The sequence below is a fragment of the Engystomops pustulosus genome, chromosome 4, assembly GCF_040894005.1.
Source record: "Engystomops pustulosus chromosome 4, aEngPut4.maternal, whole genome shotgun sequence".
NCBI lineage: Eukaryota > Metazoa > Chordata > Amphibia > Anura > Leptodactylidae > Engystomops > Engystomops pustulosus.
Genome location: NC_092414.1, coordinates 158,852,817 through 158,868,390, shown reverse-complemented (window position 1 = coordinate 158,868,390; position 15,574 = coordinate 158,852,817). Strand labels below are relative to the sequence as shown.

At 37.7% G+C, this 15,574-nt stretch overlaps 2 protein-coding genes across 14 annotated transcripts in view; one reads left to right on the top strand and one right to left on the bottom strand.

Moving 5' to 3' along the window:
• The window catches only part of FAM227B (family with sequence similarity 227 member B), a 236,853-nt gene that overhangs the window by 60,350 nt on the left and 160,929 nt on the right, over window positions 1-15,574 (top strand). For all 12 annotated transcript variants that reach the window (XR_011855001.1, XM_072148274.1, XM_072148273.1 and 9 more), the window contains one exon: window positions 6,538-6,648. Coding sequence is in view for 11 of the 12 variants with exons in the window: in XM_072148274.1 (XP_072004375.1) it covers window positions 6,538-6,648 (111 nt within the window). In the remaining variant the exon portion in view is untranslated. The remainder of the gene's footprint in view (window positions 1-6,537; window positions 6,649-15,574) is intronic.
• The window catches only part of FGF7 (fibroblast growth factor 7), a 47,702-nt gene continuing 40,977 nt past the window's right edge, over window positions 8,850-15,574 (bottom strand). For both annotated transcript variants that reach the window (XM_072148279.1, XM_072148280.1), the window contains exon 4: window positions 8,850-14,426. In XM_072148279.1, the coding sequence (XP_072004380.1) occupies window positions 14,232-14,426 (195 nt within the window). In that variant the 3' untranslated portion in view covers window positions 8,850-14,231. The remainder of the gene's footprint in view (window positions 14,427-15,574) is intronic.

Genomic DNA, 15,574 nt, shown 5'->3' with positions numbered 1-15,574 from the left:
GGTCACTTGGAGATTTACAACGTTCTGTTCTCTGCATCAGGGTCTCTGCAGACATTTTATGTTATCCAAAAACTGTCTAGAAAAATCTGCTCTCCAAAAGCCCAATTATGCTGCGTCCCTTCTGTGCCCTGCTGTGTTCCCATATAGAGGTTTACAACTACAAATGGGGTGTTTTGGTAATCAGAAGAAATTTTGAAACATAATTTGGAGTGCATTTTCTCCTTTAACCCCCTCTTAAAAATTTAAAATCTGTGGACATTTTATGGCAAAATATTTAATGTTTCAATTACAGGCCAATGTTAATACATTTTATGAAAAACCTGTCTATTTTGTCTAAATGCTCACTTTACCCCTTACTAAAATCCTTGAGGGGTCTATTTTCCAAAATTGTGACACTTGTTGGGGGTTTCTGCTGTTCTGCCTTTGCAATGTAATAACGGCATCTGAAAACGAATCTACCAAAGGCTGTCTTCCAAAAGCCCAATGGTGCTACTTCCCTTCTGTGGCATGTTGTGTGCCCAGAAAGCAGTTTAAATACACTTTTAGGGTACTTTCATTCTTGGAAGAAATTGCACAACACATTTTAAGGGTTTTTCCCTTTAGCCCCTTGTAAAGCTGCAATAAAAATGTCATAAAAAAGGCCAAAAATATTTTATTGTATCTCCAGAATGGTAGATAAAGGTGTTGTACATCTTGGAAGAGGGTGATGAAAAAAACTATAGATTTTTTTCACATTATGTTTTATTCTACTAAATTTATAAAACTTAAAGAGAATCCGTCATGCAAAATAACCCCCCTAAACTAAATATATTTTCATAAACTGCCATTTGAGAGCATTGCCTCTATCCCTTCATTGTCCCTCTATATGCCTGTAAACCTAAGCAATGAGGGCCTAAAGCTGTATTCAAATGACCTGTGAAATGTCCAATGAAGCATTAGTATATTCAAGCTGTCCACCTTATTCATGAGTGGGAGGCACAGCCACACCTCCAGTGCATGACTGACAGCCTGTATAATGATGTGAGGCTGTATAATGATGTGCTTCCTGGTGCTGGTGGCCACACCCCCTGCAGCCTGTGTGTGTGTATGTGTGTGTGTATAGGCGAGATACAGCAGCTCCAGGCAGCCATGTTACAGCAGAACATGTCAGATTCATGTGTAGCTGATGTCTGTGTCTCTCACCTGTATACTAGGAGGATGCAGCATGTCAGCAGATGCAGCACACACACTAGCCATGCTTTACTATACATTACACACAGACATAAGCAGGGGGAGGAGAGGGGAGGGGTAACAGGGGTGACATCACTGCCTCTGACCATGTGACCAGCCTCATTTACATAATAAAGAAAAGATGATTTTACAATGAATAATGTATGAAATAACTAGATAATGGCTGGGATGGGATCCTTGTGAGCTGCTCCAAAAGGTAGTAGTGACAGGACAAGTGACAGAGACCTGATGACAGGTGTCCTTTAAAGGAAAACTACCATTAAGATTAACAGAAACAAATTAAACATATTCACCTATGCTCCTCTTCATCCTAATCTGGGTGGTGTTCTTCCTTAATCTTGACACGAAAAAAGACCTTATAATTAGCAGGCCAGGTACGGAGACAAGATGCCCGGCGTGCCAGGCTTCTGATTATTCACGCCTTCTGCTTGACATCACCTCCCTTTCACATGCCTCTCCCAGCATGTGAAGCAGGTATCTATCACGCAGAAGTCCTGAATTAATGCCTCTTGCAGTACGTCACTTCTTTCTCCCAGGATGGTAAAAATTAGCAACCTGGAGCGCCGGACATCATGCCCTGGCACTCCGGCCTGCTAATTATAAGTCTTTTTTTCCAAGTGATCCTTGTGTGTCAAGATTAAAGAAGAACACCACCAGGATTTGGATGAAGAGGAGCGTCGGTAAGTATGTTTAGTTTGTTTTTTATTTTAATGGTAGTTTTCTTCTTAGAAAAAATGTAGGAATATGGGATCGCTGTAATTATACTGACCCACCCATTTAATGAAGGTACCATGTTTCTAAGGCTACATAGTGTACATTAAAAGAAAAAAATAAGTTTGACAATGTAGACAATGCTTTTTCTTTTCATGAAAAGTATTGTATCCGTATTGAGTACCCTGCTACTCTAAGCACATTGTCAGCACGCAGCATCTCATAGCACAGATGAATCATGAAGTGTCTGCTTAGAAAGTTTTACAATCTCCATTACTGAGTGATAGAAGCTAAAACAAGCAAAAAAACCACTTGGCACTCTGTGCCGTACTGATACAACGCAGGCTCCTGTCATTCACGCTCTGTGTACGGCACCAGCACACCCGTTGAATTGTGTGTAACCATGTCACATGACATGGTGATATCGCGTTAGGACTCAGAAAACCTAGTCAGGAGAACCTCCTACTGACGTCACGCGGCTAATCACGTCACCCGTGTAACCATGTCATGGTGATATTGCTATAGGACGGTGGCAGGAGAACCTCCTACTGACATCACCTGGCTAATCATGTCACCCGCCGAACACTGCGAACACAGTCAGACTTGACTAGCCAATTACAGCGTTTTGGGGCTGAAAACCGAGGTTTTATCTCTTACCTCATCCCTCCATCGCCACCATTTTGGTTTGGTATCTCTAGAGAGAGGAGCTGAGTGTTACTGTTACAAGGCGCCATAGGGTTTATTCTGGAGAAGTGCCTGGGACTTCTACAGGAGAACTATCTGGGGCTTCCACTGACCCCACATGCCCCAGATAATTATACCCTAAGGTCTGAGACTTTTTGGGCCAATCTGGAATTACATACAAAACATGGCTCGGAGCTGTGGATTTTTTAAAGTATTTTTTTGATGAGAAGCTATTAAATTTAATTATAGTCCAGACAGCATATTGCCCAAAACCCCACTTCATTTTATGCACAATCCCACAGATGAACCGCTGTCTCTGCAGCAGAGATGAAGAAGTATTGGGGCATAATACTTCTTATGAGGCTTGTAAAGAAGCCATCAATCATGGACTACTTGAGCACAAAAATTCTGTACCACATCCCGATGTTCTGCATAGCGATGAGCAGGATGCTATTTAAAGCCATCCATAAGTTTTTGTATTACACCAACAACACACAGTGCCCATCCAGATATGACCCCAGTTATGATTGTATGTTTATGGTCAGGCCCATATTAGACTATTTTAGTGCCAAGTTTGCTCGTGCATATAACCCCGCAAAACATGGGGCCGTAGAAGGTATGACGTGAAGATGTATAAGCTGTGTGAAAGTACATCAGGCTATACCCACAATTTCAGGGTATATGAAGGGAAGTACTCCAGTATAGTGCCCCCAGAATGCCTCCCCTTCTTGGGTGAAGATAGTGTGGGATTTGATGCTCCCACTGCTGTACCAGGGCTACCACCTCTACCTGGACAATTTCTACACCATCACTACACTATTGAAGTGCCTCACTTTCAGAAATACTGAGGCATTGAATTGTATTGAATGCAAGGGCCTTGTGTTCGACTCCCTTGCTCTAGGATGCTTATCGGCATAAGTTACTCCAACAAATGCATAATATAACCGGATTTCCGTTGTGGGCTTCTGTGACTCTTCTCCCTATTAGTGGAGAGAAGAGGACATAGTCCAGTGATGGCTAACCTATGGCACTGGTGCCAGAGGTGGCACTCGGAGCCCTTTCTGTGGGCACTCAGTCCATCACCAGAGATGACTCCAGGTATATTCCTGCAGTCCCAGACAGCCCAGGACTTGCTGTACACAGAGCTATTTTACAGTGACAGCGCTACCTGGGACTATTTTCTGCTATATTAGTGCCACAGGTGCTGTTATCACTGAAAGCTGTGACAGAGAAGGGAGAATAAATTACTAATTACATTTCTGTGTTGGCACTTTGCGATAAATAAGCGGGTCTTTGTTGTAGTTTGGGCACTCGGTCTCTAAAAGGTTCGCCACCACTGACATAGTCTATCCCTTACCATGGTCCATGAGTGTGAGAATATTCACTACCTTCCAGGGGAAGTTGACTCCATGTGTTATTTCAGGTAGTATGTTCTAGGAAGGCGGACAAGATACTATCCCCTGTCTGCATAGTTCGAGATGTAGGCATGCTCATCAATGTCATGCAAAATGGTTAGATATCGTCTTCGGTTTTCCAGATCTTCTATGCAGGCCATTAGTACTTTATTTTCCTCCAAAACCTTGTTCAAATTAAGCTGCATGCATTCCCTATTCTTCTCCACCAAGGGCAGCCTTGTTTCTAGCTCTGAAATGCGCACTCCATGATGCTAGAGCTCTTCACTAACTTTGTTAAAGGAAGCCTCAGAGTGAGTTCCAGCGTTTTTTGAACGTCTGGAGCAAGATGGTGGCTGCATCCGCTACTAGCTGGTGAAAGTCTATTAAGCAAGTCTAGTGGGGTGGCAGGGATAGATTTTGCTTCTATTACCTCTGGGGCAGGTCTCAGTGCAATCACCAGGGGGAGCTTTTCACCACCGCTCCTCACATAGCAGTGCCGGGACAAGAAGTCAAATAAACTGTTTTAATTTGCTACTGTATAATTACAGCAATAGCAAATTATACTTACTTGAAGAACAAAGTAAACATGTAATTTACTACACAGAGAAATGCAGAAATAAAACCCTAAGAAAAAAATCTTGAGTTTTCAGGTTTTATTCTATTTCACCCAATTTTTTTTATAGGAAATCTATCATTAAAATCCAGCATGATAAACCAGGGACACTTACTCACAGAAGCATGCATTACGACTGTGGTAATCTTTTTATATTTGTTTTCCATGGTCTCCTTTCTTTTAAAATTATGCTTGTCAGCAAGAAGGGCCATGGGGGAGTTACAGAGTCCCTCACTGCTGTAACTTCACAGTCTGTTACACTCTGCTGGAGCACATCTCACCCTCTGCCCTACTCCTTGAGCACTTCCCCCTCCCTCTGCCTGCTATAATCTCACACAGTGGGAGAGAAAAATGTGCTACTGCACAGTGTAAGAGCCTGTAAAGCCAGAGCATGGAGAGGTTCTGGTAATGCTCCAGCGCCCCTCATAACAAGTTGATTTTAGAAGGAAAGAGACCATGGATAACAAATACGAGAAGAATACCACAGTCATGAAAAAAATTTAAGCTAATTGGGTCTTTTAGGAGTTAATTTAATTTAATTTGAAAATGTTTAAACTTTTCTTTTTCATGATTAGTCTTGATGATGCATTCCTCTTATTTCTGATATAAAACACTGCAATACTAGTCTGGAGGTATTTGTTGGTAGGAACTTCTTCAATGCAAAGGGCATTATAGATCACCTCATCTATGGTTTAACCTTTTTAGGTCTTTTAGGTTTTTTATTTTTTTCTGTCTTTTTTTAAAACATTTTTCCCTATAGTGAACTTTATGAGTGTTTGTTTTTTTGCGTAACAAATTGTATTTCCTAGTGATGGTATTTCATATTCAATGTACTTGGAAGCTGGAAATAAATTCCAATTTCAATGAAATTGTGAAAAACTGCATTTGTCAATTTTTTTTGTGGACACTGTTTTTCTGGCTGTGAAACTGTGGACTCCAAAAGACATCTCATGTATTCTTTGGGTCATTGCAATCACAAGAATGCCAAATTTATATAGGTTGTATTTTGTTTTAATAGATTTTAAATAATTAAAACCTTTTATAAATAATGTTAATTTTGCCTATTATGAAACTAATAACTTTCGAGAGTTTCTCGTACACAGCTGTGTTAGGTGTAATTTTTGTGGGATGAGCTAATATTTTGATTGCTACCATTTTGGGGACTGTGCTACCTTTTTATCACTTTTTATAAAAAATTGTCTGTGTTGCAAAATGGTGAAATAGTGACGCTTTGGACATTCGGGCACTATTTTTCATTACGGGGTTCACTGCAGAAAATATTTGTTCATATATTTTAAAATCTGGATGTTTGGGACCCCGTGATACCTAACATGTTTATGATTTTTTTTGTTATTGTTTATTTTAGGGAAAGGGGGAGGCCAAATCTTTTTTTTTCAATATTTTTTTCTACAGACACAATGATTAATCTGGTGCAGCAGAGAACTGTCTAGTCCTACTCTGCACTAAACATTAATGCATCTCCGCCTATGATTGTATGGACCCAAATAACAAAGGGAATGTGTCATTTGCACACTGAAAGTCGTAAAAGCAAAGCCAACTGTAAAATAGCACAATCGTATTTTTCTCCTAAAACTCCAAATGCAATAGAGCTATCTTTCTAATACTCTTCACAGAATAGTAAATGTTGCCATGCCATTAAGAAATACATTTCTGCAGCAGATAAGCACTCATATAACTCTGTAAATGAAAATATATAAAAGATGTGGACTTAGAAAGGTAGGAAATGAAAAATCGATATGCAAAACAAAAAGGGGTCATTTATATACTGTAATAAAGTATATTACATAGTTTTCTATTATCACCTGCGCCATTGATTAATGCAGTTTGTTTAAAAGTTTAGTGGCCCATTGACTGAATACATTGTTTTTTTCTTTCCTCTATTAGGTATAAAGCCGGTACCTTGTTCCTGGGAAAAATGGGATTTAGGCATCCTTGAAATGAATGATGAAATCTCTCATGAAGATATTAACTTCTCTCTGAATTGCTATGTAACAGGTTTGTAAAGATCTGAAATGTGTTTTACACATAGATAAATTGGATAATATGTGCAAAATGCCTCCATGTATAATATGTTGGACTTAAAGGGTAAGTTTACATTTGGCACATTTGTTCAACACCTCATGGTTGCTAATTAAATCTTTGATTGGACTTGATGGGCCTATTTTTTTTCTTAAACACAACTACTATAATACTTTAAAGTCTATTGTAACTTGTTTTTATATAAAAATATGTTTATATATGGCTCTGTAATATAAATATATAGCATTAGGCTCCTTTCACACACACATATATGGTGGCTGTATGCTAGCCATTTGAATAGCAGCTAGCATACGGCCGCCATAGACTTGCATGGCACAGTACAGTTAGCACACACGTGTATTACTGCACTGTGCAGTCCCTGGAAAAAAATCATAACGTACGTACAGCCCAGTAGCATAGCTTCATATGAAGATGGATGGGGTAGCATACATGTATGTGAAAGCAGCCTTAGGTACAGAGCATATTCACCCAATGGTGCATGTTAAGTTCATCTTTCAGTTGCTGCCATTGTAGGCTAAAACACACTGAGATGATCTGTCTCTGATGCAGTATATTAATATAGTAGAAGAAATATTGATGTGGTAAAAAAGCTGGGTGACTCCATTTTGCACTACAAAGGGTACTGTTTTATTGAGGTTTAGTTTTAGCTAGTATGTTATATAGTGCTCAGTGACATATCCAGTGATATATCAGTGACATTTGTGTTGAGGGCCAAATGGAAAAGATTATATTGTTCATTACAATTGTATCTTGCTGTATGATATGTCCTGCTCTAATTTGATTAGTAAACTAAACCAACAATAGTAATATTGTCCCCAATAGAAATATAACAGTGTAATAAGTCCAGCATAAGAATAGGTGTGTAGTCTTTAAAGGGAACCTGTCACCAGGAGACCCATTCCCCACTCTCCCAGTCCCCACAGAGCATAGTACATACTCTGCCAAAGTGTTTTTGAATAAAAAATAGGTTTTACAGAAAAAAAGATATGTTATATTGTACCTTTCATTAGCATCTGCTGTGTGACTAGGCAGTTGCCTAATGGGAGGGGCTGGAAAGGAGCAGTCCCCCCCCCACCCTTGGGAAACATTTGACCTTTTCAAATATATGAATAACTCCCCACACTCAGGATTGGCTGTAGAAGAGCAGGGGGCGTCGCTAAGCCAAGTGATGGGTGTTTTCATATATTTGAAAAGGTCACATGGAGGAGCAGTTCCCCAAGGGTGGGGGGAACTGCTCCTTTCCAGACCCTCCCAGTGGGCAACTGCCTAGTCACACAGCAGATGCTAATGAAAGGTACAATATAACATATCTTTTTTTCTGTAAAACCAATTTTTAATACAAAAACACTTTGGCAGTTTATGTACTATGCTCTGTGGGGACTGGGGGAGTGCTAAAAATGGGTCTCCTCGTGACAGGTTCCATTTAAAGTAGAAAAAGCCAAAGTCACATGTTAATGTGAAGTGTTCACTGGCTGTAACTTTATTTGTGTTGTATGTGTTGAATATAGCTTAATAAGTCACAGAAAGGGTCTTCATTTCCTCCAGTCTTGAAGTTGAAAATGAGTACATAACAGATTTGCTGACATAGCAAGGAGTATGCTGATTTTGTTCTCCAAAATATTTTGAGCAAACAATTTTTTCCCTATAAAAACAACTTTATTAACGTATATCAAATGTTAGTATCTTATTTTAGTTTACCTTTTGATTATGATTCACATGGGGTGCATGATATTACATACTTGTATTGTTCCTTTCGGGACATCTATCATTGCCGCAGGCTTTCATTTTTGTCTGCCATCCAGTGTATGCTGGCAGCGTTGTTGTGTACTAGACATGGCGTCTAGTCATTGGGGAGAAGAAAATGCATCTTTGCCAGACTTTCCTGTTATGTTTTGTTATTTTGTAGAATTAAAAGCATATGAGACAGATACTGCTTAAAATGGTTCTTTTTTATATAAATAACATCAGTTTAAATAACTTAAAACAATAATATTCAAATACAGCTATAATATAGGTTAATGCTATTAACCAGGAAATGCATTAATAACTGTTGAAAGCTATATGTTCTAAGAACAATAAAACAAAGCAAAGTTTTATATTACATATAAAACAGGTCATCTAGACTTTTGTTATGGTATTCTCTGAAAGACGAAAGATAAATTATCAACACTTTATTATATACATATGACTATTACCTAAAAGTAATGATAGTATAACTTAAAATTTTAGTACATTTCAGTACATAGGTATATGTAGCCAGCTTTTTGGAATCAGGCTGTTCAATATACATGTATTTACGGCAACAGTAAGACTTTACCATACAGTACGTTTACAGCTATTCTTGGAACTATTCAAAACACAGAGGGTTTCTCACGAACATTTCAATTTGCAAATAATTAAAAGATAAATATTTTTTTAAAGATACAAAAATGAATTCAGGAATTTTCTATGGTTTGGCACTGGTCAGAAACCCAGCTATCAAACCCAGAGACAATCAAATGAAATTTCCAGGGACTCTTTATGCTTAAGCATGAAGAATCTTTATTTAGCCGGGCATCGTAAATAAGTCTGGCGCCATCCTACCAAAGTACAGACAAACTGCTACGACCTGCACCAGTTTGCATCACTTCTCAGCATCATTGTTGTTTTGATAAATGCCGTGCCGGGCAGAAACGGCAGCTTCTTAACAAAAATCTTAATCTTCACAGTTAAGCAATATATCAAGTTTGTCAGGAAATTTCATTTGATTGTTACATGGGAGTTGGAACAAAATAAACACAGAGACAATAAAGGAAAAGGGGAATACATGCACATAAAGGAATCGAGCTGCAACAAGGAAACTGTGGTTTCCTTCTGTCAAGTTCCATAGCATGAAAGGTTCGTGCATGCATGGTCAAGACAAAACATTGTCATCCCTAAGATGGTTAAAGAAAATGAGTAAAATTTTTTTGAATTTATCTTTGCAACAATGTTTAACTGTAAATAGACTGCAAATTTAAATTTTCTTATGTTAATGTGAAAACCCATTTAAGTCAGTGCTTTTAGACAAATTTTGTCTGTGATTGGGGATGAAGGGAGCATTAGGCATAAAGAATCTGCAGCAGTAATCAACATTATCCTTGGGTTTCTTGTGCAACATATGGATGGAATTTGTAGTGACTATAAATCACTGTGGGTTAACCACTGGCAATTCTGCTGTGGCTAACTTACAGTGATTCCATCCACTGTAGCCCTGTTCTAAAAAGGTTTTTCAAGGTTCGAAAATAACCCCCCCCCCATTCTTATTTTTAAACGAAAAAAATAGACTTTTCCAGATCTAGGTAAACTAAGTAAGGTAGCCATCTCTGTAAGGTGCATAAGATCACAGAAATGTAGGGAATTTGAACGAGGCATGGTTTCTTGGGCATGGGACAAGGTTTATCTTTATTATGGTTGAAAAGAATGATGGAATGTACACATAAAGGACAAAGCTATTTATATTACTTTTTTCTTGTTTTAACACAGCATGGTAGGCTCTGTGGTTAGTCCTAGCAATCCCAGTATGCACTTGTGTTTATATTTGTTTTTATTTCTGCGTTTATGTACCATTTTTTCCTTCTAAAACCTTGGTCTCTTCCTATTCAAGCACTCTCCCTGAATAGCTCCTTTGCTTCAATCTTATGCTTACAAAAGAAGTGCAACTAACCCTGTTAATCAGTGCTACACATTGAAATGCGCCAGTTTGGATAACTAAAGAACATGAGCACATGCATTGTGTTTCACTGGGGAGCATTGATAATTGGAGTTACATCATGTGCACCTTATTCTGACCATTTTCAGGACAGAATCCACAGGGATGAGGAGGGAGATTCGGAGAACATTTGAAAGAAAATGGCTCAAAACTGTTTTAGTAATTTTCTTGTACCTCCATTGTCCTTATCCTGATTATACAGTATCTAAAAATAGATAACACACTAAGCTTTGTAACAAAGTAGTTCAAATTGTCAATATGTTTCAATGATATTGTATTATGCTTTCATAATAGGGGAAAAAAGGAAATAGCGTTGAAAAAATAAATTATTATTTTACATTCACAAAATCTTAACTATGGTGTTGAAGAGAACCTGTAACCAGAGGGCTATTTTTTTTTTATCAACGAACAGGTTGCTAAAGACAAAGAAATGTACATGGCAAATATGTTTTGAAAACATGTCTTTGTTTAAAAATAAAATACGGTATGTGAAACTTTACCTGACTCCCTGCCAGTGAGTCCCATAGAGACTGAAGCTGAAAAGGACTTGGGCGTATTGGTGGATGGTAAACTTAATTTTAGTGACCAGAGCCAGGCGGCTGCTGCTAAAGCAAATAAAATAATGGGATGTATCAAGAGAGGAATAGATTCTCATGATAAAGACATAGTTTTGCCCTTATACAAATCCCTGGTCAGACCACACATGGAATATTGTGTACAGTTTTGGGCACCAGTGTATAAAAAGGATATAATAGAGCTGGAACGGGTGCAGAGGAGAGCAACCAGGATTATTAGGGGAATGGGGGGATTAGAATACACTGACAGATTACAAAATTTGGGATTATTCAGTTTAGAAAAAAGACGACTGAGGGGAGACCTCATTACAATGTACAAATACCTGAACGGACAGTACAAGGATCTCTCCAAAGATCTTTTTATACCTAGGCCTGTGACCAGGACAAGGGGGCATCCTCTACGCCTAGAGGAGAGGCGATTTTACCATCACCATAGACAAAGGTTCTTTACTGTAAGAGCAGTGAGACTGTGGAACTCTCTGCCGCAGGAGGTTGTTATGGCCGACTCTATGTACATGTTCAAGAGAGGCCTGGATGACTTTCTGGAGAGAAAAAATATCACGGGTTATGGGGATAAAACATTTAATTAATTCTTGAAGGTTGGACTTGATGGACTTGCGTCTCCTTCCAGCCTTATATACTATGATACTATGAAATGACAACTTCGGTATGCTCTGTAATATATTCACTGCTCTGTTCACCACTCCTTGCTTCTGCCCCTTCCCCTCCTGATGAAGTGTCAGCTCATTGCAGACAATCTCTCCCTCCATGCCAAGGAGAGGATGTGGGAGGGAGGGACAGGAGCCAGGACCGTGTGTATTCTTGGGCTGCAAACAATGAACTTTTGTGTGGTCTGTATGTCATTATCTTGTTAGGGCCGGTCGGGCCTCATAACAGTAGAAAACACTGTCTAAGTCTCTAACTCGGTTGATAATTCTGAGTTTTGAGGCTTGAGCAGTCGTGTCACACACAGCACCATGCAAACCACGGCCGCATGTGTGATCCTCTTGAAAAACTTGGAACCATGTGCTATCCATTGAAATGGTGGATAGTCTAAAACATTAGAATAACTAGGAATTTTTGGATGCACCACCACTAGAGCCAAACAACTTTCATGCACTTGTTTTCAAGTTGGGGTATCTCCGACTAGAAATGGAATATAATATTGGAAACTGGCATCGCAATGGGTGGAGTTATGGTTTTATTTATTAATAATCTATAACTCCCTCCATTGCGGTGCCAGTTTCCAATATTTTATTCCATTTATTCCAAAACATTGTTTGTCTTAATCTATAACATTCAACTCTGTTAAATGAGTTTTCTAGGTAATGCAATTGATGACCTATTCGCATATCTGACCTGCTTCTTTCAAATTGTTTACTGCAGTGTGTGAAAATGCTTTAAAAAATGTATAGAAATATTACTAACAAGCTTAGGATAAGGGACACTACTTTTGCATTTTGAAAAATAAAAACAATTATGGTTATCTCACAGATTTCCCCATAGCATCATAGGTCCCCACAGCTTCCAGGGCTCTCTTGTAATCAGGAGTGCACTGACTTCTTTTTTTAATTTTGTTATGTTGCAATTTTCCACTTTAAAAAATAAATAAAAAGATGTTGCTATGAAAGACTATCTCTGCAGGCTTGAAAATGTGTGTGTGTGTTATAAATAGGACAAATACTTTTTCCAATTTGACCATTTCCATTTTGACATTGATACATATACCTAGAATGCGGCATACAAGAAAAAATGAATTGACTCCATCCTAAAACCGGTTTCAAAGATAAATAAAATATCACAGCCCAACACGTATAGATCTTAAAGAAGTGTTTAAAATTGAACATCATAAGTATAACTCATTTGAGATAATTTTTAATACTGGGGGGTGTTGTGAATATTTTTTGATATTCTTTTACTATTAAGAGATTCTTCTTAGTTTGTAAAGGAAAAAGACTGCAAAGCTCCCTCATGAATAGATTGCAGCTTTATTGTGTGTGTCTGTGGAGCTCACTATGAGCTTATATCTAACCTCCGTTTGTATGTTTACACAGCTCTGGCAATGAAGATGAACCCCTTGACGTTCATCTTTTATGTTTGAAAATAATGCTCATAGCACACTATTGCCAGGGAAAGAAAAGAAAGGGTTAACACTCACTACTCAGAGCTGTGTAAACAAACAGGAGGAGAGAGAGACCCAACTTCAATCTGGTATGAAGATAGTCTTTGATAATGGAGCAGTAGGGCCGTTATTAAGGGGCACTTTACAGACTGCAGAATTTCTTAATGAAGTAAATTAGAAAAATGTTGACTGAACTCCTCCCTAAACATTATCAAAAATGTAATTAAATGACAGTTACTCTTTAAAGATTTGTTTAACTTCTACTATCTGCCAATAAAACCAATTGCATTTGACATAAACAACTTTTTAAGAAGGAGAATATTTTATAACTGAAATACTTTTATTAGGTCAGTATTGCAAGAAAGGATGTTTTCATATGTAGACCAAACTGCACATAGACAAGTGAGTAATGTATTTGAAGTACTGTTGGTTTAAAATATGAGCAGCATCTGGCATTCATTATGGTGAGGAGTTACTAAAAATGATGGGATATCCTCATTGGGTGAATATATTTTTGAATGCCATAGTCACAAAGTTAAAACTATAATTTGATTTATATTATAGTGTGCATATAGTTATTTCACTAAGAATTGCTTAGGTACCACTCAGTGTCTACATGCAGAATTGACTTGAAAATCTGACATCATTCCAGCAGCCACATGGTCCAACATATTTTACATAACACTATTATCTGCTTTTAAAAATAAAAAAATAAATCATGTTTTTTTAGCAGCCATATTTGACAAGCAGATTTTCATTTTAAATATAAATCATCAGATGATCAAGTCAATCCTCCTTCTTTGGGGCAGGATAATTTAAAAAAATAACACCCCTGGATTATAACTAACATATGTTTGTACATCTCTTTAGAATTTTTACAACTTGTATTTAGCTATTTTCTGTTTCGGGTAAAGCTTTTATCAAAGTTTTTTTTTCCTCCTTTTCCGTTTTTGGTGGAAGTCTTTTATCTCCACATACATATGCAAGTCCAGCTTGTTAGGATTTTCAGTAGTAGATCCAGCTTTTTCTTTGTACTTTGTATGTTTTTATTTTTATAATTATTAATATTATTAAGGTAAAAAAATATTCTGCTGGAACTGTTAATTAATGGTTAGGATGTATGAATTGGAAGGAAGTGAGAGCTTCTGTTTTCTTTCTTGGATTTTTTCCCTTTTATTGGAGATCCTTTATTACTCAATGCAACAAACATCTCTTTCCCATTATGGGTCCACTTCGCTGATGCATACGTGTTGTATTTGTTCTCTTGAATGTGTTCCCTAAAGTTGCAGTCTTCATTGCAAAATTTCTTAAAAATAAAAAAAAAGATAATCAATATTAGGTAACTTTCTATGATAACTGCTTCTATAAATATCCTTAACTTAAAGGGGTATTCCAGGAATCATTCAGGAATAATTCATTCATACAAATTGGTCCTTAAAATATTAGCTAATAATAAGCAGAAAAATGTTGTAGACATACACTGCAATAAAGAATTATTGCACTTTAATTAGTCCATTGATTTCCTCCACCTGGATAAGACACAGGACAGAAGATGACCGCTGGTCACATGTCTACATCACATGTTCTGCACCAGCATCATCACTATGTTAGGCTGTAGTCGGTTGGTTGCAGTGCTTCCAGTATGGCCAGTGTTGTGGTGAGATGTCATCTCAGTGAGGTGATGTGCAGTGATTGAAGTTACACATTATTACTATGGTAATAGAGCCGGACAGTCTATTAGATCATCACTGGGAGCAGAGAAAAAGCAGTGGGAGGAGTTACTGAGAACTAAAGGATCATTGGACCTGTAGTTTCCAGTGGCGGCCATCTGGCTGATAACTCTGCATACTTTAGAGAGGCCATAACATTTTGTGAATCATAAAACCAATTTATTTAAGCTCTGTTTTGTCACTAATGACATTGAGTTTTGTTATATTCATTTATGTATAGCTTCATGGGTTTTTGTATCAGAAGTTCATATTCCCGGAATACCCCTTTAATAAAATAAATGTAATTGGAAATTAAATTGAAATTAAACATTTTCTCATTGGCTGGGCACTGAATTTAATAACAGGTGAATGCAAAAAATACACATGTATGTAACACATGTATGTGGAAGTGTATTCCGATTTAAAAAACAAACAATCTGATTATCACAGATAAGCAAATGTTACTATTAATGCTAAAAACGTAGAGTGCTAAATGTGCACTGTAAGTGATTGACAATGTGACTTGCCCTCTCCCCTGTTGGTTATGTGGTGATTAAGATGAAGTTTTCCAGAAGTCAATGCATGCTGCAAAGGAATTTCTTTTGCTGCTCCACTGTTGGGTTTAGCAACAGAGTTTGTTATTTTATATTTATGTGTGTATTGAGCACAATTTTCAATTTCAGCACTGATTTTGATACATGATACGAAAAGTACAACTGTATTGATACATCATAGTTGTGCTTTG